The following is a 24,118-nucleotide window of genomic DNA, read 5'->3' on the forward strand; positions in this document are numbered from 1 at the left end:
TTGAGATGGACTGGGTTCTGTCTGAGTTGGACTGGCTGGTGAGTGAGCTGGACTGGCTGATTTTAAGCTATCTCAGAAACTTGTGTAAAATGTGATCCTAGACAGAAATTCTTTACACTTTCTAAATAGGTAGAAACTTGGCTACCAGCTAGAAAGGAATGGGAGCATCATCTTTTAGTGCATCGAGTTTTAAAACAAAATGATTCCTGTTTTTGTCCTCTGTGTCCTCATTGTACCAGTATGGATCTTTTCCTACTCGTTAGTTATTCCACTTGGAGAGATGGAGGATGAACCTGAGGATCTTGAAATTCCTTATGTATACTTTACCCCTCACTTTAGACTTTGCTTCAAGTACTCAGCTGGGCCCTGAGTTTGGAGTCTCTTCATGCAGTTTTCAGTAGATCTGAAACATTCCCTATTGTTCCCTGGAGCATGATAGTTATATTTCCCTTACCTTGTGATTCAGGGCCTTTCTTACATCCATATCCCAATCTCAAGATTTTATTGAGCTTAAATGACCACATTCTTAATCCCTCAATAAGACTTTTTTTTCACCTATTTTGTTCTGGTGAAAGAGTGTGTATGCTTTCATATGAGGTCAGGAAATAACTCTCAGGAGTAGTGTCTCTCTGCCTACTCTGTGGGACCTGACATGCAATCTAGATTGTCAGGCTTGCACACAGGCATCTGTACCCATGGAGGCATCTGGTATTTCACAAGATATATATGTATTGAAAGAAAATCTCATGTAGCTCAGGCTGGCCTTAAATTTACTCTGTATTTAAGGACAATCATGAACTTCTTATCTTTTTGTCTCTATCTCCTGAGTGCTAGAATTATAGGCCTGATCCATCATGCTCGGTTTCATTGGGTGCTTAGGGTCTAACCCAGGATTGGTGTTTGCCAGGCACTAATGTACCAATTGATCTACACCCACATCTTTAGATTTCTCTATCTGTGAGTGAATGGCCATTTCCCTTTTTCATTTTGACGTTTTTTTATGCCATTTTATTGTCAGTTGGGAATAAATAGATGTCAAATGTACAACCTCATGTTAAGTGGATAATGAATGAAATGAAGGATATTTTAGCCTCTCTGTGTTTTTGCATGGAATTGAAAGTATGCACATGGAATTAAAATTATTTTTTACTTTCTATTTTATTCAAATTAATGTCAAGAAATATTTGGCTATAACTAAGTTTTCCTACCTTCTGTCAAAGGTGGTAATTCTTTGAAGCTTTGAAGCTGGCCTGTTCTTACTGGGTCATGAGAAGAGAGACACACTTACTTGTTCACAGTTCACAGGCAACTTCTGTGGGGACATTCAGGCAGCAGTTTTTAGAGAAGCAGTTCTGACTCCTGTGCAATAAAGAAATAAAGGAAATCCAGCATGCACATAATTGGAAGAGTCTTAACTGAACACATTCTCCTCTACTGTTGCAGTCTGTCATTTTCTGACCAAAGTTCATTAGCACTTTTTTTTTTCCCTTAGGACACTGCCTTGTCAGGAGATGGATTCTGTCACCTCTTATCATGACACATGAACTCTTTTTCCTGTTGAAATTAATGAGTACACTGTGAGAATGATTGTTTAAATTCTCAGAAAGGGAGGACATGACCACAGCTCAGAAAATGTAGAGCAACTGTCTTGATTTGTTGTGTTGTTTTGTATCTCTCTAAAGCTTTTATTTTCTCAATGATACTTTAGTGAGTCTCTTTCTCATTCTTGCTTTTGTTCTTTATCTCTCCTCACTGATTTCTAGGAAATAGTAATTTAGAAATAACAGAGGGTTGGTATTAGAGAACCTGAAAGATATGTCACCTACATGTAGAGGCTTGAGAACTAACTATAAAGTATGGGCATTTTTTGGTGATAATAAATTTCTTTTGATGATATTTATTATTTTCACTTATTCAAGTTTTTAATATTGAGTTTTGCTTTTTGTTTGCTTGTTTGTTTTTATTATGTTTTGTTTTATTTTCAAATAGGCTCTTGTGAAGCCCAGTCTCACCTCAAACTAGCTGCATAGCTGAGGGGGACCTTGAGCTTCCTCTTCTCCAGTGCTAGGGTGGCAGGCAAGGACCACCATACCCTGACAATGCATTATGGAGTTCAGGCCTACAACTACATGTCCATCTTCATGATACAGATTTCTGTTTCTATTTACTTATTTGTGTGTGTGTGTGTGTGTGTGTGTGTGTGTGTCTGTGTCTGTGTGCCTGTGTCTGAGGATGCATGGTGGGTGTAGATATTCACAGGTAGAGATCAGAGGACCACTTTATGGAGTCACTCCTCTCCCTCTCCCTTTATTTCCAGGAATGAGATCAGTTCATCAGACTGCAGAGAGTTCTTTATTTGCTGTGTCGTCTCTCTGGCCTAGCAATGATGGCCAGAATGACTGCTGTGGAAACATGCTTGTGCAGCCTCTGGATACTGTGTTTTTAGGGAAGCAGGAATCAGTGATCTGTAGATGCTCTTATTGCCCTCAGATCCTCAAGGTTTATGTTTTCTGTGTCCACACAGATACGAATATGAGAAAACGATCTCACCTTCAAGTAACTTGTCCTCAAACAGCTTCTTGTGTTTGGAAAACAGAAGCCAGACCTTAATGCCAACACAAGACCCAGGAGGTGAGTTCATACCTCTTATTGCTTTCTACTCAGAGATTCAGTCATTCATAGAACACTATTTTATGAAGGATTTTAAATGTGAAGTAGGCACCTAAGACAAATGAACAATCTTTGTTTCCCTCTTCAGGGAAGGGAGCTGTGCAAAAACATGATATACTCTGCTCCCTGATTTCAAATATATTCAGTAAGACTCCTTTGTTTATTAATATGAGTATATTAAAAAATAAGTAAAAGACATCTACTCCAGTACCATTGAAGAATTAGTCCCACAATGGAAAATGACTTAAAAGGACAGATCTAGACTCATGATGTGATCTAAGCCATTGGTCTAGTTTGGTTTTCTGTTGCTGCAATAAAACATGGACTAAGCCAACCCAGGTAGGAAAAAAGTTATCTAGCGTACATATTATACCCAATCATGATGGAAGCCAAGGCAGGAATGTGGAGAGAGTGAACAAAGCAGAGAGCACTAAGGAATGCCTCATACTGGCTATGTCCTCTGGCTTGATCAGTTACCTCTCTTATACAGCCTAGACCCAGATACCCAAGGATGGTACCAGTCACAGTGTTCTGTGAAATCTCACATCAATTAGCCAGGAATAAAATGTCTCACACACATGCCCACAAGCCAATCTGATGGGGGCAATTTCTCAAATGAGATACCTTCTTTCAGGTATATCTAGAGTTGTGTCACATTAATAATAACTAGCCATCACAGTGATTTTACAATAAGATATACAGACAAAAACTTTTCCAGATCTGTACTGTGCACCTGAAGCACCAAAGATGAGATTTTGAATACATAGAGATGGAAACAGATTTTACTTTAATTAGGAATAATTAAGAGTTAGACCTCAGGATCCAGTTGTGCCTAGGACACTTATGGGCTTCCACTGATAATCCAAAGGACGCAGTACATTGTCTACTTCCCAGAAAACACCAAGTTGAGCTTCTCTACGGAGTTCATTAAGCTTAAAGTTCATTAGCTTAAAAAAAACTTGGAAGGTGAATACAAGGAGTCAATAATTTCACCTTTTACCTTTTATGTCCATTTGACCTTGTTTATGTTATTCCAGTACTCATCAATTGTTGTCTTATTATGTTGATAGTAAAAGTTAAGACCTAGAGGGAAATATATGTTTACTAATCAGGTAAATATTTATTTTCTACAAAGTAATTGAGGCTGTGGGGAATTCAAACTTCCATCAATATTCTCTCTGTATTATATCAGTACAAAATAAATTGTTAGAGACATATGCCCATGCGTGCTTCCTTTTCCATCCTCAAAGTTGTTCAGAAATTATTCAGTGTACATATTAACTAACTGGGTCTACTAGTTGGTGGAAAACTGAATCCCTAGAGATGAGCAAAATCTTTGATTTTACTGCTTGCTCATTTTTTTTGGGTGTAAATTCTTACAATCAATGTGTTGTCACTAAACACTGCATTGGGAAGAAATGTAAAGTTATCTCTCCCATAAAGTGGTAATTAGCATAGCAGTTATATTCCATTGCTAAGTATTCCTTCAAAATATGTAATAGGGGTTAATCAATAATTCACTGCTAGCATAGTTATCTAAGTTACCTGATGGTCATCATAGGCTTTTGGCCTCAAGAAATAAAGACAAATTTGAATTAACTGTCAGTAACACTTAACTGTCAAAATGCTCATGTAATTTTCTGTTGTTTTAATGTAGACTGTGAAAAAGAAATTAAATCCTTAATGTGGATATATGTAATGGTAGGAAATCTTATTCGTGGAATTGGTGAAACTCCCATCATGCCCTTGGGCATTTCATACATAGAAGATTTTGCCAAATCTGAAAACTCCCCTTTATACATTGGTAAGTTTGAAAAATTAGACTTGGGATCATTTCTAACAAAGCAAGTTCTGGGATGGTTTAGAAGAGTTATTGATTTGAATACCTGTGGTTTCCAGAACCATGCACAGAGTGCTACGGCACCATTGATCGTAAAATTGTTCAATGGAAGAATTAATCAGCAGTTCCTGACAAGCTGCTTCAGCAAGCAGCTTCTCACATTGCAGATCCTTCTTATCTGCTGGTCCTACAGTCCTCTGATGCTGCCACACTATCTCTAAACCCTTAGAGATGCACCAATATTTCCTGGCAGGCACTGGTGCCAAGAAAGTCTTAGAATCAGGAAACATCTGCGCACAATGAGAGTTGAGGAGTCGAGGAGCACGGAGAAGGGCAGGGAGGGAGAATGGAGGTTGGAGATCATGTAGGAATCATTAGGTACACAACATCAAGCAGCAGAGAAGAGAGTGATTGACAGAACAAAAAAGGCAGAAGAGTTTGGTATTGAGAGGTCAGTCAAACATATGAGGACTAACCCATAGAACCACACAGAAAGAGGAAAAACAGTATAAAATATAGAAACATAAGGAAGCTAAAGTTCATATCTGGTTTTTTTGTGAGTAGGAATGGCTCAGAAAAGTTGGATGATGCTTTTGGTGGAATCACAGAAACCAGGTGAGATTTAAAGGGACAAAGAAAATGGAAATAATAATAAGAAAAGGAAGATGATCAGGAAAGAATCAAAGAGAAGTGCCATTATGAGGACATGTTTTTTCTTTGGAAGGAAGTTTTGAGTGAAGGCCTTTAATGAAGTTATATTACAAGAAATCCATCACAGCACACACTGTTTTTGAGATGGTGTTAGTTTAATTTCTGTTTCTGTGAGGAAATGCAACATTGGAGAGAGGACTTACAATATATTTGACTTATAATTCCATCACAACAGAAGTCATAGTAGCAGGATCTTGAATCTACTGGTCATACCAATAAGAGCAGAGATAGTAAATCTATGCATGCTTATATCTTTGCTTGTATCATTGTAATCAGCTCTTTTTCCACTCTTAAACAACTGATGACTCCCTGCATAGGGAATGATAGTTCCCACAGTGGGCTGGGTCTTCTCACATCAATTAACTTAATTAAGATAGTTAATTTTATGGACATGTCCACAGGTAAATACAGTATAAACAATATCTCATTAAGACTCTCTTCTAGAGAGTTCTAGGTTTTATCAAGTTGACCATCAAAGATAACCATCACAGAGTCCCTTTGAAAACATGGCTATGGAAGAATCAAAAGGCACTTGCTAACACCATGACTTTTATGGGACTGTGTGTGATAGTGAAGCCTTTGACCTTAACTCAGAAAAAAAAAAAAGAATTTGGAATGTGGCTTTAAGTAATAAAACTTCTGTGTCAATCAGATTTTTTTATAACTTTAATAAACCCCTGATATAATGATTGATAATTGGAATGCATTCATTTGGCTCACAGCTCTGAAAGTTTTGGTCTATGTTGCTGCATTATGTGTTTTAGAAGCCTGTCATGAGGCAGCTCATTATGATGGAAGGATGGGTGGAGTGAAACAATTCATCTTGAGACTGAGAAGCAAAATAGAATGAGGAAAAGGAAACGGTTGTACTCTAGATGACCTGAAGACCCAACACCATGCCAGGCCTCAGGAGGGTCCCATTAGATTCCAGTGGTGCTCCGTGCAAAACAAATCTGTCACGCATGAGCTTCTGGGAAACTTTCTATACTGAAACAATGGGAGCTTCCGTCTCAATATTATAGGAACCAGTGCCTATGCATGCAACACACATATGTACTTCTGACCTATATATGTACATATAACATACATACAAAGCTTAATTTTTTATATGTTAAATATATAAGAATATCTGAAGTAATAGGGTATAACTCACTTACCTGTTGATAGCCGTTTCCTACCCACCTAGTTCTGCAGTAGTTTGGTCCCAAAGAAATACAGAAAGGTTTACATTAATTATAAATTGGTTTGCCTATTAACTCAGGCTTCTTATTAACTAACTCTTACATCTCAAATTACCTCATAATTCTTGTCTTTGTTAGCCAGTCCCACAATATCTTTCCACTTTTTTTTTTTCCAAAACAAAATCTCTGAATCTAATCTCCTTTGTTTAGCTTTCTTCCTGATAATTATCCAAAACAACTTGAAACCAAAACACTCTAAACAAAGACAAACATCCATCATTTATTTTTGGGGAATGTGGCTATAGTTTTTTAGGCTACTTTCTGCTGATTGGGGGTGTTAATAATCTTATGGGGACGTAAAAAAATTTAGGATTAATGTAAACACCTGACTGGATTATTCTCTGAGACTTGATCATCTCAGCCAGCAGTCTTGAGGTAGTTCTTGATGTAGAACTCAGAGGAAACTCCAACAAAGGTCTTCTGAAATGTTGGATCGTCCGGGCCATCTGCTTCTACTGGAGATTTTTCAGAGGGTCTTTCTTGATCAAACCTGGTTTTTCTTAACCCAGAATGAATCCAGAGCCTCTTATTTTCTGTGAAAACAAGTAAAACCTCTTCTCCAAAGTAACATAATCTTTAATTAAATTTTGAAGTTAAGGCATTTACAAAATACATATGTTGAATTAATCTAGGAGCATTTATAATCAAGTGTCTTTTAGCAGCTCTTGTCCCAACCTCAGCCATCAATCAATTCAAAGATAACACAATAACAGAATATCCAGATTCTCTGTACATTTTCCGTCTTTACATGGTTTTATTTTAAACTCTATTTCTTTTATTTTTATATTTTTTTGAGACAGGGTTTCTCTGTGTATCTTTGGCCCTCCTGCAACTTAATCTGTAGACTAGGGTGTCCTTGAATTCACAGATATCCTCCTGCCTCTGCCTCCCAAGTCTATGATTAAGGGTGTGTGCCACCATACCCAACCACTTTCTTTCTTTCTTCCTTTCTTTCTTTCTTCCTTTCTTTCTTCCTTTCTTCCTTCCTTCCTTCCTTCCTTCCTTCCTTCCTTCCTTCCTTCCTTCCTTCCTTTCTTTCTTTCCGGACTTTATCCTTTTTTCTTTTCTTTCCCAAGCCTACATATATTTTTTTAAACACACTGTTAACTGTTTAGAGGATGTTTGTCTATCTGAATCTATCTTTAATGTATATCTCTCTTTTTCTGACCACATGAATCTTTAATTTGCTAAGTGATATGGCTAGGATTAAAGCTGTGGTTTTGAAGGCTGGATCCATTCATTCCTTAGCTTTCCAGAAGCCTAGCTTCATGGTGGAGGTACCATCTGGAGCCATGTTTATTGCTGCAACCCTATGGAGTTTCAAGGTCACTGGCACCACCAAAAAGCATGCTGTTGGCAATTCATAAACACCATTTAACTGTTTGGTAGTGGGGCCCCTTAAAATGACTACAAAGTTTTTTCAGCTAGAGCTGAGTCAGGAAGTCTCTATTAAATGAGATGTGTTTGGCTCTAGCAAACAGAGCCCATCCAAGAAAATGTTGCTAGAAAAAAAAGCCATCTTTAACCATGTTCTTTTGTGTCTAGAATTACTTCCCAAGCCCTCTCAGGTTTTATGTGGATGTAGTTGTCCCCATTGTCATCACATGTTCACATAGGTTTCTATCTATTGTAGGGAGAGGCTGCTTGTTTGTCCCAGCTGCCTGGCTAGCTTAGCCCCAAAATAACTACATAGAAATTGTATTAATTGAAACACTGCTTGACTCATTTGTTCTAGCCTCTTATTGGCTAACTCACTTCTTGATTTAACCCATTTCTATTGATCTGTATCTTGCAACATGGCAGTGGCTTACTGAGAGAGATTCTAATCAGTGTTTGTCTAAGGTGGAGGATCCATTGCATCTCTCTCTTTCTGCTTTCTTCCTCCCAGAATTCAGTTCTGTCTTCTCCACATACCTAAGTTCTGCCCTATCAGGCCAAATCAGCTTTCTTTATTCATTAACCAATACAAGCAACACACAGAGGGGACTCCCACATCATCTAACCCGCCCAGTTCTGCAGCCATTCAGTCCCAAAGAAACACACAGAAGCTTACATTAATTATAAACTGGTTGGCCTATTAGCTCAGTGTTCTTATTAACTTAGGCTTACATCCTAAATTACCACATAATTCTTATCTGTGTTAGCCATGTGGCTTGGTACATTTTATCAGTGAGGCATTCTCATCTTGCTTCCTGTATTTGGGTGATCACAGAAGACTGAGCCTTTCGTCTTCCCAGAATTTTCCTAATCTGGTTATTCTGCCTATATTTCCCGCCTATTTGCCTCATCTATACTTCCTGCCTGGCTACTGGCCAATCAGTGCTCTATTAAAGCAATACAAGTGACAGATCTTTACAGGGTACAAGATCATTGTCCCACAGCACTTACCAAATTTTCCAGATTTGATACCAAGCTTTGCAAAGCAAGTAAAGAAATCTAATACTGAAAAAGAATTCAATCTCAAGACTATTTTTTTTTTTATTGTGCAAGCAAACTTTTTGTCTGGTTGTGTAACTTCCTATTTTTTTTTCTTCCAGGGATTTTAGAAGCAGGAAAGATCTTTGGCCCTTTGATTGGACTTTTGTTGGCATCTTTTTGTGCAAACATCTATGTAGATGCTTGGTTTGTGAATACAGGTAAAATACATTTTATTTATATAGTATAGTCTCTAGAGTGTAGAAGACTGCTCCAGATTGTTATACTGCTGCCTCCTTTAATCCTTAGTTAGGCTTATTATCACTGCTTACAGTCTGCAGACCAAAGATGAACAGAGGTAAGGATAAAATGTCACCTTCTAATCAAGAATCCACCATTCTCCCACCACATTGCAGCCGCGCCTTTAGTATCAGGGGATTTACTCACATAGATTTTTCTCAATGATGCAGTCACTGTGGATAATGAAAGAGATCTTTCTGTTATGTCATAAGCACCAATTTAAAAGGTTTTATGTAGCAGATTAATTAACTGCTAGAAAATATATTGCCACAATGTGCCTAGCCCCCAGAAGGTCAGAGAAACTGTGAACTACTGGACATATGTACAGACACTCACTCATGGGCCCTTTATCTGAAGGGCAAAGCTTAGTTCTTTGTGTTTCTCTCTGGTGGTTGTTCTTACTCAGTTCTATGTCTGGTTCTTTTAACCCATCATTTTTCTTTTACTTTTTATTCCAGTTGTTCTCCTGCTGTATCTTTCTTTCTGTTAAACTATTGCTTCTTGCCCGATGTTTTCCTTTCCTTTCCTGATGCTTTTCCTTCTATGTGTCCCTTTCTCCTATGTCTTATGTTTTTGTTATCAATTTTATACCTCATAATAAAAAAGATATCTATGCAAGGAAAGATTATCTTACTAGCCACATGTTACATGTTTTTAAAAAACAAACTAAAATATTTACACAAGAAGAAATTACATTAAGATCATGGGTTAGTTGTTTTCCTTAGAAGCCTACAACTAAACAATTTTCTTTGTATTAATTTTCCCACCAGAACATCTTCACCCCAAAGCAATGGCATTTTTATTATGGAATAACAAACATTTAAGCAAGTTAAGCATATTTCAGCTAGTTTCTTTTGCACTATCAGGCCCCTGTGTGCAGTTTCAGTGTAGTAAACTTCCATATTTAATTCTACTCTGGAGAAACTTAAATGAGATGTCAGCTAAACTATCTATTTTTCTTTACACAGAATAGGGTCAATATTTTTTTACAGCTTTGTTTTTTTAAGTTTCATATAGGGCCTATGATTAATTCTGTAACTTATATTACCAAGAAATGCAGGCCTAACCTTGGGTGCAGGAACATAATTATTTTCTTTAATCATCTGTTTTTACATAGAAAGAATTCATGGGTCTATAATTCATGAAGCTTTCCTGATTTTATTTTCTGTCTTCTGAAAATCTCTTATCTAACAAAAGGCAAGGTAGCTTCTAGACTGTTTTTGCCCTTTTTGTAGGTTTTATTGAGCAGCTGGCAGAATAAATTAAATCATGTCCCTAATCATCTTTACTAACAGCCCTAACTACCTGCATCTTTTATGCTAACTCATAAAGTCCAATTAAATCATTGATTGAACTAAGCATCATTACTCATATGAAAATAATCTTTATTATTATCTACAAAGAAATCGTCCAGTGAGGACTGGGATTTTTTTCAAGAAACAACCACAGTATACTAGTTTCAGTGAGGTCCCATCATACAAATTATACTATGCTAATACAGCAGAAACATGGCAGCAGCAAACATAAGGATGTAAAAAAATATAATTGGCATTCTGGAAACAATTCTCCAGAGGCTCTGCCTCTCTAGTATGTACCCAGGTAGCTTTGTCATCCTCTGGGTTATATTACATAAGATTCATTTCTGTCTGCTGCACTTATGACATGGCCTCTGGCAATATATCAATGCATATGTCTAGATTAAACTGGTTAATTTTCTTAATGAATACACACAACAAAAGTAATTGGGTATCATGTGATGTTTTATTACCTTAATTTTTGTACATGTGTATATCTGTGCGCTATGTGTATGGGTACTTACTGAGTTTGGAGGAGAGTTTCATATGTTGTAAAATCACAATTACAGGCAATAGTAAGTTTCTATGAGTGTGCTGGGAATAGAACCCAGAGTCTCTGCAAGAGCAGCAATAACGCTTAGTCACTAAACTGTCTTTCCACTCCTCTTTCTAACTCAATGTGATGCTTTGAGAGATGAACACATCAGGTTAAAACTGGTTCCATAAATGTTTCAAATCATTTTTATGCCATTTTGAAATAAAGTTTTAACTACAATTTATAGAAATCCAGAACCTTTCTTTCTTAGATAATTTTATCTCCACCCAATTGATCAAACTCAGATAGTTTTTCTACAGGTCTGAATTTGCCCAAAGGGGTGGAAGATATCTGTAATCATAGCATTTAGTAGTAGAGGCAGGGACTGCAGTAAATAACTTAAACAAGAACAAATGTGAATAATTTGCAAACAATACACGAATGTTGTATTTAGATGGGATTATGATTCTTAACAATTTTCTACAGTTTATACCAGAAAGAATGAATCAGGCTAACAAAATGTCTGTATTTCTCCACAGATGACCTGACCATAACTCCCACTGACACGCGCTGGGTCGGTGCTTGGTGGGTCGGCTTTTTGATCTGTGCAGGAATAAATGTTCTGACCAGCATCCCCTTTTTCTTTCTTCCCAACACACTCCCAAAGGAAGGACTAGAGGATAATGCAGATGTGACTAACAGCAACAATGAAGAGAAACACCATGGAAAAGCCAAAAAGGAAAAACGTGGAATCACTAAAGGCAAACAGACAAACCTTAACCCTAGTATTTGGTTTAGATGAGTCTGCAGGTAGTGGAGCATGTGTCTGCTGTGTTGAGATGAGATGGTTTGTCACTACGGGTCCCTACTCAGATGTGTTAATCTTCTTCCAAATTTGCCACTTGGAAACAACTCACATAATTTGTAAACAGCACATCTTAGATTAGACTTTATGGAAAATTCATCAATCTGGAACTCAATGAGCGAATATATTTTCCCACCTGTTTTAAAAAGTGTATTTTATAGAAAATATTGTTCCAAGTTTTTTTTTTTTAAAAAAAGCAACCAGAAATTTAAGGTAAAGATATTGAGAGAGAACTATCTGTACTAAGGTAGCAGTGTAGATTTGAGCATGATTGAAGTTAATATTGGAGGAGAAAACCTGAGAGGTGGTATAATCTTCTGTATTTGAAGGTGTGTGATAGTTTACATGAGAACTGTTTCCCAAGGAACAGACTGCTGTAAAACAAGCAGGAATGTTATCAACCTCTGGTGCAGAGCAGTGGTGCATTTGTAAGAAGCTGAGTGGTCAAGACCGCCCATCCCTTTATGTATGTATGTATGTTTGTATGTATGTATGTTTGTATGTATGTATGTATGAATCAGTCTTTTTTATTTTACATACCAATCTTTGTTCCCAATCCCTCCTCTCCTTCTTCACCCATGACCTTTTTTCTACTCAACCCCCATTCACTCCTCAGAGAGGGTAAGGCTCCCTGTGCAGAATCAACAAAGGTGATCACTTTGAGATAGGAACAAGGCTCTTCATCCTATATCTAGGTTGACCAAGGTATCCCTCCATAGAGAATGGGTTCAAAAAATTCAGTGCAAGCACTAGGGATAAATCCTGGTCCCACTACCAGTGACCTCACCGACTGGCCAAGCCACACAATTGTTACCTGCATTTAGAGGACCTACTTTGGTGCTATACAGGTTCCTCCACTGACAGTCCAGAGTCAGTGAGTTCCCACTAGCTCAAGTAAGCTGTTTCTGGTCTTGACCTCGCTCATATTATCACTCACCCATCTCTGCAATTGGACTCTCAGAGCTCAGCCCAGTGCTTCACTGTGGATTACTGCATCTCCTTCCATCAGTTGCTGGATGAGAGTTCTATGATAATAATTAAGGTAATCATCAATATAATTACAGAAGAGAGCCAGTTTAGGCACCCTCTCCACTATTGCTTATGATTTTAGCCAAGGTCAACCATATGAATTCCTGGGAATTTCCCTACTGCTCAGCTTCTCGATAGTGGCCCCCTCAATCAAGATGTCTCTCCTTGCTTTAACTCTCTGGCCCCCTTTTTGACCATTCCAATCCCTCGAGTTCTCCTCTTCCCCTTTGTCCTTCTACCTCCCCATGCTATTTCATTTCGCTCCCTATTCACCTTCCCCCAACTCAACCATCCCCTTCCTGTATGTTCTCATCCCCCACCTGCTCTCCTCTACTGCCCCTCCCAGTTTATCCAGGAGATCTCATCTATTTACTCAGGAGATCCTGTCTATTTTCCCTTCTTAAGAGTATCCATGTTGTCTCTCTTAGGGTTGGTTCTTCTTGTTACCTAGTTTCTCTGGAATAATGGACTATAGGTTTGTTTTTCTTTTCTCTATATCTAATATCCACTTATGTTTGAGTACATACCACATTTGTCTTTCTGGATTTGGCTTACCTGAATGAGATAAACAGTTTAAGTTTGTTTTTTCTAGTTCCATCCATTTGCCTGCAAATTTCAAGATGATATTGTTTTCTATTGCTGAGTAGTACTCCATTGTGTAAATGTACCATATTGTCTTTATCAATTCTATGGTTGAGGGACATCTAGGTTGTTTCCAGGTTCTTCCTATTGTGAATAATGCTGATGTGAACAAATGAATGTGACAGTTGAAGAAATGTCCTTTTGGTATGAGTATGAAACTTTTGGGTATATGCCCAAGAGTGGTATTGGTGGGTCTTGGGGTAGATTGATTCCCAATTTTCTGAGAAACTGCCATACTGAATTCCAAAGTGCTTGTACCATTTTGCATTCCTAGGAGCAATGGAAAAGTGTTCCAGTATTCCATATCCTCTCCAGCATAAGCTATCATCAGTGTGTTTGATCTTAGTCACTTTGACTGGTATAAGGTTGTGTTATAAGAATCGTTTTGATTTGCATTTCCCTGATGGATAAGGATGTTGAGCATTTCCTTGGTGAAGATTTTTTTTTCCCATTTGGTAGGCTGCTGTTTTGTCTTTTTGGCTGTGTGTTCTGCCTTTGAGAAACTTCTGTTTCAGGAGGTCCCATTTATTAATTGTTGCTCCCAGTGTCTGTACTACCGGTGTATTAGAAAGTGGTTCCCTGTGCCCATGTATTCAAAGCTACTTCCCTGTTTCTTTTATGTGAGGTTCAGTGGGGCTGGATTTATGTTGAGGCATTCGATCCATTTGGAATTGCATTTTGTGCATGTGGTAGATATGGATTTATTTGCATCCTACATGTCAACATCCATGCCAGCATCATATGTTGAAGATGCTTTCATTTTTCCATTGTATAAATTTAGCTTCTTTGTTCAAAAATCAGGTGTTCATAAGTATGTGGATCAATATCCAGGTATTCAATTTTATTCCATTGGTACTCTTGTCTGTTTTTATGCCAATACCAAGCTGTTTTTAGTACTATAACTCTATAGTAAAGCTTGAAGTCAGAGATGATGATGCCTCCAGAAGTTTTTTTCCTATAAAGGATTGTTTGCGCTATCCTGGGTTTGTTGGTTTTCCATATGAAGTTGAATACTGTTCTTTCAAGTTCTGTGAAGAAGTGTGTTGGGAATTTGATGGGGATTGTATTGAATCTGTAGATTTCTTTTGGTAAGATTGCCATTTTTATTAGGTTGATCTTCTATCCAAGAGCATGGGAAATCTTTCCATTTTCTGATATTTTCTTCAGTTTCTTTCTTTAGATATTTAAAGTTCTTTTCATACAGATCTTTCTATTCTTTGTTTAGCATTGCCCAAGAAATATTTTGTTACTTGTGGCTATTGTAAAGGGTGATATTTCTCTCATTAATTTCTCAGTTCATTTCATTTGTCATTTTTATATAGGAGCAATACTGATTGTTTGAGTTTACCTGCATTCTGCTACATTACTGATGGAATTTATCAGTTGTAGGAGTTACAGGTTGTATTTTTGTGATGATTTATGTCTACTATTCTATCATCTGCAAATAATGAAAATTTGACTTTTTTCCTTTCTAATTTGTATTTCCTTGATCTCTCTTTGTTGTCTAATTGCTCTAGCTAGACCTGCTAGTAGTGTATTGAATAGATATGGAGGGAATGGATTGCCTTGTCTTATTCCTGATTTTAGTGTAATCACTTTGAGTTTCTTTCCATTTCATTTGATGTTGGCTGTCGACATGCTGTATATTGCTTTTATTATGTGAGGTAAGTTCCTTGCATCCCTGATTTCTGCAAGGCCTTTATCATGAAGGGGTGTTGGATTTTGTCAAATGATTTTTCAGTTTCTAATGAGATGATCATTTTTACCTTTCAATTTATTTATGTGGTGAATTACATAGACAGATCTTTGTATGTCGAACCATCCTTGCATCTCTGGCATGAAGTCACCTTGGTCATTGGCATGATTTCATGATGTATTTTAGTGCTCCAATTGCCAGCATTTTCTTGAGAAATTTTGCATCATTATTCATGAGAGAGATTGGTATATAATTTTCTTATTGAGTGTGGCTTGTGTATCAGGGTAACTGTAGCCTTGTATAAAAGTGTTTGGTAATGTTCCTTTTGTTTTTATTGTGTAGATCAATTTGAGGAGTTTAAGTATTAGCTCTTTTTTGAAATTCTGAAAGAATTCTACATAGAAACCTATCAGCCCTTGGCTTTTCGAGAGTGGGAATGGGAAGAGATTTTTGATGAGAGCTTCTATTTCTTTAGGGGATATAAGTCTATTTAAATTGTTTATGTGTCCTTGATTTGTGGTACCTATCCAGAAAATATTCCGTTTCTTTTTTATTTTTTCTAGTTTTGTTGAATATAGGTTTTCAAACTATGACCTAATGATTTTCTGGATTTCCTCAGTTTCTGTTGTTATATCCCCTTCTTATTTCTGATTTTTAAAGTTTTGATATTCTTTCTCTGCCTTTTGGTTCATTTGGATAAAGGTATTTTGTTGTTGTTGTTGTTGATTTTTTTTGAACCAGTTCTTTGTTTCATTGATTTTTTGTATTGTTTCCTTTGTTTCTATTTTATTGATTTCAGCCCTCAATTTTATTATTTCTCATCATTTTACTCCTCCTGGGTGAGACTGCTTCTTTTTGTTACTTAGCAATCAGGTGTGGTATTAAGTCACTAGTATGAGATTGCTTCTCTTTCTTTATGTAGAACTGAGTACAATGAACTTTCCTCTTAGCACTGCTTTCATAGCATCCCATGGGTTTTGTATGTTGTGCATTTATTTTTGTTGAATTCTAGGAAGTCCTTAATTTCTTTCTTTATTTCTTCCTTTACCTAGTGTTGATTTAGTTAAGTGTTGCTCAATTTCAGTGAATCTGTAGGCTTTCTGAAATTAATGTTGCTGTTGAATTCTGACTTTAAGCCATGGAGATCTGATAATATATAGGAGGTTTTTCCAATTATTTTGTATCTGTTGATATTTGCTTTGTTACTGACTATGTGGTCACTTTTAGAGAAGGTTCCATGAGGTGTTGAAAAGAAAGTGTATTTTGTTTTGTGTTTGGTTTAAATGTGCTGTAGATGTCTGTTAAGTCCATTTGAATAATGACATCTATTAGTTCTCTTATTATCTGTTAAGTTTCCATCTGGCAGACATGTCCATTGGTGAGAGTGGTGTTGTGATTGGAGTGGCTCCCGACCGCCAGCTAGCTTATGCCCCGAAATACTTACACGGAAACTGTATTCTTTTAAACGCTGCTTGGCCCATTAGTTCCAGCCTTTTATTGGCTAGCTCTTACATATTGATCTAACCCATTTCTAATAATCTGTGTAGCCCACGAGGTGGTTTACCAGGGAAGATCTTAACCTGCATCTGTCTGGAGTGGGAGAATCATGACGACTCCCTGACTCAGCTTCTTTCTCCCAGCATTCAGTTCTGTTTACTCCACTCATCTAAGGGTTGGCCTATCAAATGGGCCAAGGCAGTTTCTTTATTAATTAACCAATGAAAGCAACAGATTAGAAAGAAATCGCTCCCACATCAGAGTGGAGTGGTGAAGTCCTCTGCTATAAGCATGTGGGGTTTGACGTGCAATTTAAGCTTTAGTAACGTTTTTTTTTTTTTTTTTTACATATGTGGGTGCTCTTGTAATTGGGGCATAGATATTCATAATTGAGACTTAATCTTGATGGATTTCCTGGGATGAGTATGTAGTATCCTTCTCCATCTCTTTTGATTGCTTTTAGTTTCAAGTCTATTATTTTAAATATTAGGATAGCTACACAAGCTTGTTTTTTAAATCCATTCCATTGGAAATTCTTTTCCCAACCCTTTACTCTAAGGTAATGACTGTTTTTGTGGTTGAGGTGTGTTTCTTGTATGCAGCAGAAGGATGGGTCCTGATTTGTATTCATTCTGTTAGCCTATGTCCTTTTATGGGTGAGTTGAGTCCATTAATATTAAGAGATATTAATGAACAGTGATTGTTAATTTTTGTTATTTTTCAGTTTTAGTATTTGTGTGTTTCCATTTTTAGGGATTTGCTGTTGTGAGATCACTTCTTGCCTGTATTTTTGTGGGTACAGCTAAATTCCTTTTGATGGAGTTTTTCTTAAAGTATTTTCTGTAAGGCTGGATTTGTGGATAGGTGTTGCTTAAATCTGGTTTTGTCATAGAATATCTTGGTTTTTTTTTTTCCATCAATGGTGATTGACAGCTTTGCAGAGTATAATAGCTAGGGCTTGAATCCATGGTTTCTTAGTGTCTTCAGCATATCTGTCCAGGACATTCTGGCTTCCAGAGTTTCCATTAGGAATTGGGTTTAATTCTGATAGGTCTGCCTTCATATGTTACTTGGCCTTTTCCCTTGTAGCTCTTAATATTCTCTCTTTATTCTGTATGTTTAGTGTATTGATTATTATATGGCAACAGGACTTTATTTCCTGTCTATTTGGTGTTCTATAAGCTTTCTGTACCTTCATAGGCATATCCTTCTATAGACTGGGAAAGTTTTTTCTATAATTTTGTTGAATAAATATTCTATGCTTTTGAGCTGGAGTACTTCTCCTTCTTCTATCTCTATTGTTGTTAGGTTTGATATTTTCATGGTGCCCCACATTTTCTGTATGTTTTATGTTTTAAAAAAAATTGTTGAATTTACATTTTCTTTGACTGATGAATCTTTTTCATGTATCCTATCTTCAATTCCTGAGATTTTCTCTTCCATCTTTTGTATACTTTTGATTTTGCTGTATCTGTAGCATTTTTTTTTGTTTCCAGAAGTCCCTCAGTTTCTGTTTTCTTTATTGCTGCTATTTCAGTTTTTGAGTCTTAAACTGTTTCCTACACCTGCTTAATTGTTTTTTTCTTGCTTTTTGTTAAAAGATTTATTGATTTCTACCAATTTTTTTTTGCCTTTTCCTCCATGTTTTTAAGGGATTTTTTCATTTCCTCTTTAAGAGTCTCTACCAGCTTCAAAAAAGTTATATTTTTCTGCTTCTTCTGTGTTAGGATACTAAGACTTGTTTTTGCCATCTTGTTCTTTAGGTTTTTGAATGTATTCTTGCATTGGTGCCTATTCATCTCTTCTTGTAATTGATTCAGGAAGTATCTTTGCATCTTTGTCCAATCCTTGTATGTGGTGTCTATGGAATCCTGTCTTGGACTGATTGTTGCAGTTGCTTTCTGTGTCAGGGGGCGGCTCTTGATCTGCTTTGTACAGAACACGTCTGTATCTCTGGGAGTCACTGAGGTCATGGTTGTTGGGTGGGTTTGGGATAGTATAAAATTAGAAAATGTTGTTAGAAAACATGAAGATAAGAAAAGAGATTATTAAGTGTGGAGTTCAGTGAAATTATCTATGTTAGATTCCATCTATTTACCAGAAAGAGGCTGCAAACTTGAGTCACAGCCTGGTAAACAGGAAAAGGTTCTGGTTAAGTCAGTTGGAAGGTCTACACCAAGTGAGTCAGCATCCCTTGCAGTTAGACCCTTGTGTTGAGAAATTTAAAATATCACTAATTCTGCTAATAAATGTTCTGTTTGGAAGTGCTGCAGGGATGCTGATGTTAGCTAAGTCACAGAAAGATTTCTGGGGTCTTCCTAAATTTTTTGCTTCTCTGTTCTTCCACAATGGTGTGTTAACATCAGTATCTGAGCTCAAACTTCATCAAAAATTGTCCCTTGAACAATCCAGAGAGCAGACTAGTCACTCTGTAGTGAATGCAGGATATTAATAGAAGGAAAAGAGGAAAAAAATAAAAGGTGTGGCCATAGATATGATTTTATCTCCTTATAGTTTGGCTTTATGGCACAATTGGGTTCTGATTCTTATGATGCCAGTAATGTTACTATCTTTCAAAAACTCCTTAAATGATGACATAGAACTTTAGCCCAGAGAGGTAAAGATTTATTAAATGTTTTTGTGTAACACTACAGAATCTGTGAGAAGATTTCAGTTTAGCAGACACAAAATGCAAGACTGGGTTATCTTGATGATATTGATACTCTCTTGTTTCAGATTTCTTGCCATTCATGAAGAGCCTCTTCTGCAATCCGCTTTATGTGCTTTTTGTCCTTGTAAGTGTGCTTCAGGTCAATTCATTTACCACAACATTTGTTTTCCTTCCTAAATTCCTGGAACAGCAATATGGGAAATCAACTGCAGAAATAGTCTTTCTCATAGGTATGTAATTTTGTTATTTCTTTAGTAGCACTTTTCAATTCCTCAAGGACATGATAAAAAAAGACAAGCAAAACAATATGATATTGTGACTCAGAAACTACAAGAAAATTGATGTCTGTTAGCATATTTGTAAATTTCTTCTTTCTAGTCTAAAAAAAATAAATCAAAAATTGTCAAAGAAAGGAAGAGGACAGAAATACCCTCTCTGTTCTCTCTCTAATCATAATGAAATCATCATCACTATGGAAATCTTTAGGGATGTTCATATTGGTCAATTTTCAGATAGACAACGTATTAATTCAAAGAGGAATATAGATTTAACTTTCTGGGATTCTATATATTATCCCCCAATTTTACTTCTGAATTTCAAATCTTGGCTTCCACATTACTCCTAATTAAGTCACTAGGTCCTCTGGTGGTTTGTGGAGTCTGTGCAGTCACATCTGCTTTTCTTGTTAGTACAATAAACCTAGGGATCCTATGTAACTTTGGATTTTTTTTCTGGTTTCATTTATATAGATGGAAGTTTAGGTCCTTCCAGAAACTATCAAATAAACACACCAAGGCTTATATTAATTACAAATCCTCAGTCAAAAGCTCAGGTTTATTGCTAACCAGCTCAAACATTTTAAATTAATGCATAATTGTTATTACATTCTGCCACATGGTGGCATCTTTACTAGCATAGCACATTTGTCTTCTGCTCCCTCAGCTTTTGCTGATGACTCCTCTGACTCCACCCTTCTTCTTTTCCTCATTCTTAGTTTCAGTCTCCTACCTATCTCTATCATTTTCAGCTATTAGTCAGTCAACTTCTTTATTAAGTCAATGACAGTAATACATATTTACAGTGTACAAAAAGATTATTCCACAGCATTTCTCACTTTTTGTCTAATTAAAATGGAAGGTTTAACTTTAACATAGTAAGATTATAAACAACAAAGACAGTTATTAAGAATTACAGGTACAATGTCTAGTCAATTTGTATTTGGCAAAAATTAGATAAAATATTCCCTCATCTATTTTGTCTTGGTGCTTCTAAAATTTTATACTTAATTTATTCATTGTAACTGAGGAAAGTTATAATTAAGACAATCTAATCTACAACTTCATCAAAGGCCCCAGAAGGATGATATGTTACTTAATGACAGGATATCTTGCTTTCTGGACAGTCAAATTTCTCTGTAACATTGGGGCATCCATCTCCAGTACACCATCTTAGAGTATCTGGCAGACTTTTCTGTGATGCAAAAAATTTGAAGGACCTTCCTGTCTTGTATTAGCAAAGTTCATCAATTGTTTTCCTTTGTGTCCTGCAGAATGTCTGACAGATTCTTTTATGACGGAGGAATCCCAAAGGACTATTATGCCTTGTATTGGAAAAGTTCAACATATATTATCCTATGTGTCCTGCAGAATGTCTGTCTAGCAGACATTTCTATGAAGCAGGAATCTTGAAAGTATATCTTGCCGTATTTTGGCCAAGTTCAGCAATCTTTTTCCTATGGGTCTAGCATGTCCATTTTATAGAGCATGCAGTCAAGCAGTCAAGGCAAAAGTAGTTTCTTGTCAAAATTACTAATCTTGCTACAAAAAAAAAAAGCAAATGCCTACAGAGTTGAATTGATGCCCATTACCTTCTCTGAAGTAAATTGATGCTACCAGGAGAAGATGTGTTTCATTGTCATGAAAAACCTTATGTTATCAAAAGATTTCATATCATATTCTGTAGATCTTTGAAGTGCTTGAAAATCTTTTATCTGTCTAAAATATATCATTACATGATCTTGAAAACATACCTAACATTATCTACAGGTATGATTTTTGTAAATGACTAACTACAACTTGTATTTGTTGATTACACTAAATATTTTATAATAACTTTCAAAAACTAGAACTTTAGCTTTTATTTTTTAATGAACTGCAAATGTATAACAACTTAAACAACAGTAGAAACATATGTGCCATGACACAAAATTTACTTAAATTTACATCAATATGGTATATTTCCCTAATTGATAACAAACATCCATAGGCCACCAAATAACAAAATGCCTCCCCTACACCTCTTGGGAACATGGGCATCATGTTCTCCAAATTGCTTTTTGTTATCTGTTAAAGACATCTCTAGGGTGTTTAACAACATTTGAGACAATGACCAAGTGCTAGAAAGATAAGCAGTAAACTTATATATATCATATGCAAGATTCATGAGGACTTCCATGATCAAACCTGATAAATATTATTCCTGAAGGAATGCACAGATTCTTCTTTCCTGTGGGAACAAAAGCAAATACTCTTCTCTAAAACATTTTTGATTTTTGACAAGTATATCTTTATTTTGTTTTTAAATTTAGAATAGCCCGAAATTTAAAATTTGCAGTCCTGTTCACAATTCCATGCCCCTAGCAACTGTCTTTTGCTCATTAGAATTCAAAAAAATTCAAAATTAATATAATAACATACCTTATCCAGACTCCCTGTGTATTTCCCATCTCTGTATGACTTAATCTTTTTTATTATTGTACATCTCTTTTTAAAGACTTTATAACTTTAAACTATTCTTTCTGTGACTTTCTATACTCAGTTTATTTTCTTTCTTAAGCTTACATATATTTTTAAATACCATGGCACATTTAGACATTGTTTTTCAATCTGATTCTCATTTTATTATATATCTTTATTTTTTTCTGACCACACAAGTCAACCTTTAAACTGCTAAGTGACTTTTCACTGGCAGCTCTTGTGGCTGACTCCACCTGCTTGCTTCCCTGAGATCCTAGTCTCATGGCTGATGTATGTTTATCACCAGCTCTGGAAACTATGTTATCACCCTAACTCTAGGAAAATTCTGGGTGTACATAGCCACCAAGTAGCATCTCATCCACCATTCACACACACCACTTAAGAGTTTAGTAGCAGAGCCTCTCAAGGGAGTTGCCCATTTTTTGCCATTTCAGGTAACTGTCTCCTAAAGGAGTCATACCTCTGCTCACTGCCAGCAAGCAAAAGTCACTGGAGAAAAGGCAGTTACCAATAAGTTGCTCCTGACTACATTTTTGTGCTCTCAAATAAACTCACTGAGAGTTATATTAATGATAAATGCTCAGTCAAAATCTCAGGCTTATTACTGCCTTTTATTTTTTATTTATTTTCTTTTTTAGATTCTTTTTTATTAAATTTTTTGTTATTAAAAATTTCCGTCTCCTCCCCGCCTCCCTTTTCCCTCCCTCTCCCCCCACTCCCCACACCTCCCTCCCTCCTCCCCCTCGCTCTCCAGTCCAAAGAGCAGTCAGGGTTCCCTGCCCTGTGGGAAGTCCAAGGTCCTACCTCCTCCATCCAGGTCTACAAAGGTGAGCATCCAAATTGGCTAGGCTCCCACAAAGCCAGTACATGCAGTAGGGCCAAAACTCAGTGCCATTGTCCTTGGATTCTCAGTAGCCCATGCTTATTCAGTCCCAGTCCAGCTGGCCTTGGTGAGCTCCCAAAAGATAAGCCCCACCGTCTCAGTGGGTGGGTGCCCCCCTCGTGGTCTTGACTTCCTTGCTCATGTTCTCCCTCCTTCTGTTCCTCATGTGGACCTTGGGAGCTCAGTCCGGTGCTCCAATGTGGGTTTCTGTCTCTATCTCCATCCATCGCCAGATGAATGTTCTATGGTGATATGCAAGATATTCATTAGTATGGTTATAGGACCTAGTTGGGTACATCTCTCTGGACTCCTGGGAACCCCTCTAGAGTCAAGGCTCTTGCCAACCCTAAAATGGCTCCCTTAATTAAGAAATATATTTCCCTGCTCCCATATCCATCCTTCCATTATCCCAACCATCCGATTCCCCCAAGCTCTCCCCATCCTCCCCTTATGTAGAATTAGAGTCAAGAAGAAAGATTTCTTGGTAACATAAGGAATGCACAGAATGTTCTATATGTGATAACCTTGGGTTCAGTGGAGACCTTCAAAATTACAGAGCAGATAAAAGTACCTAAAATACCTAATTGTGTATATGTGAGTTTGTGTGTCTGTGTCTGTATATGTGAGGGTTACAATGTGTTTATGACTTGTTTCAAATAATTAGGCAAATGCCAATTCTCTTTTTAAAGTGACATTATGTGACATTTGAAATATGTGAATGAGCAGGGGTTATGATACTGTGTATACGAATTAAGTAATTTCCTAAGTAAGATGTTTTTAAAAATTGATAACATTTAATTTTTTGCTGTGTTTTATAAATACTATTCTATTTAATTTATAGGTATTTATAACTTACCTCCAATAGTTTTTGGATATTTAATTGGCGGTTTTGTTATGAAAAAGTTCAAGTTTACTGTCAAGAAAGCTGCATACGTAGCTTTTTGCTTATCGCTGACTGAGTGGGTTTTATTTTTCTTAAACTTTCTGTGGACCTGTGATAATTTCCCAGTTGCTGGCTTAACTACATCTTATGAGCATGAACGGTATGTTATTTCCTAAGTAAGATCATAAT

At 36.7% G+C, this 24,118-nt stretch overlaps 1 protein-coding gene and 1 long non-coding RNA gene across 14 annotated transcripts in view; one reads left to right on the forward strand and one right to left on the reverse strand.

Annotated features, from left to right (window-relative positions):
• Positions 1–24,118, forward strand: part of LOC126497313 (solute carrier organic anion transporter family member 1A5-like) — a 67,503-nt gene that overhangs the window by 26,463 nt on the left and 16,922 nt on the right. For 10 of the 12 annotated variants that reach the window (XM_050135262.1, XM_050135263.1, XM_050135269.1 and 7 more), the window contains 7 exons: positions 2,525–2,631; positions 4,328–4,474; positions 5,075–5,125; positions 9,000–9,098; positions 11,547–11,768; positions 19,473–19,637; positions 23,888–24,089. In XM_050135262.1, the coding sequence (XP_049991219.1) occupies positions 2,525–2,631; positions 4,328–4,474; positions 5,075–5,125; positions 9,000–9,098; positions 11,547–11,768; positions 19,473–19,637; positions 23,888–24,089 (993 nt within the window). The remainder of the gene's footprint in view (positions 1–2,524; positions 2,632–4,327; positions 4,475–5,074; positions 5,126–8,999; positions 9,099–11,546; positions 11,769–19,472; positions 19,638–23,887; positions 24,090–24,118) is intronic. The other 2 variants (XM_050135267.1, XM_050135271.1) reach the window with 1 other exon arrangement.
• Positions 19,646–24,118, reverse strand: part of LOC126497338 (uncharacterized) — a 37,492-nt gene continuing 33,019 nt past the window's right edge. For both annotated transcript variants that reach the window (XR_007590585.1, XR_007590584.1), the window contains exon 3: positions 19,646–23,288. This is a non-coding gene — a long non-coding RNA (uncharacterized lncRNA). The remainder of the gene's footprint in view (positions 23,289–24,118) is intronic.

This window comes from Alexandromys fortis, unplaced genomic scaffold (genome assembly GCF_014885135.2).
Source record: "Alexandromys fortis isolate MF-2015 unplaced genomic scaffold, M_Fortis_MF-2015_v1.1 scaffold_21, whole genome shotgun sequence".
NCBI classification, from domain to species: Eukaryota; Metazoa; Chordata; class Mammalia; order Rodentia; family Cricetidae; genus Alexandromys; species Alexandromys fortis.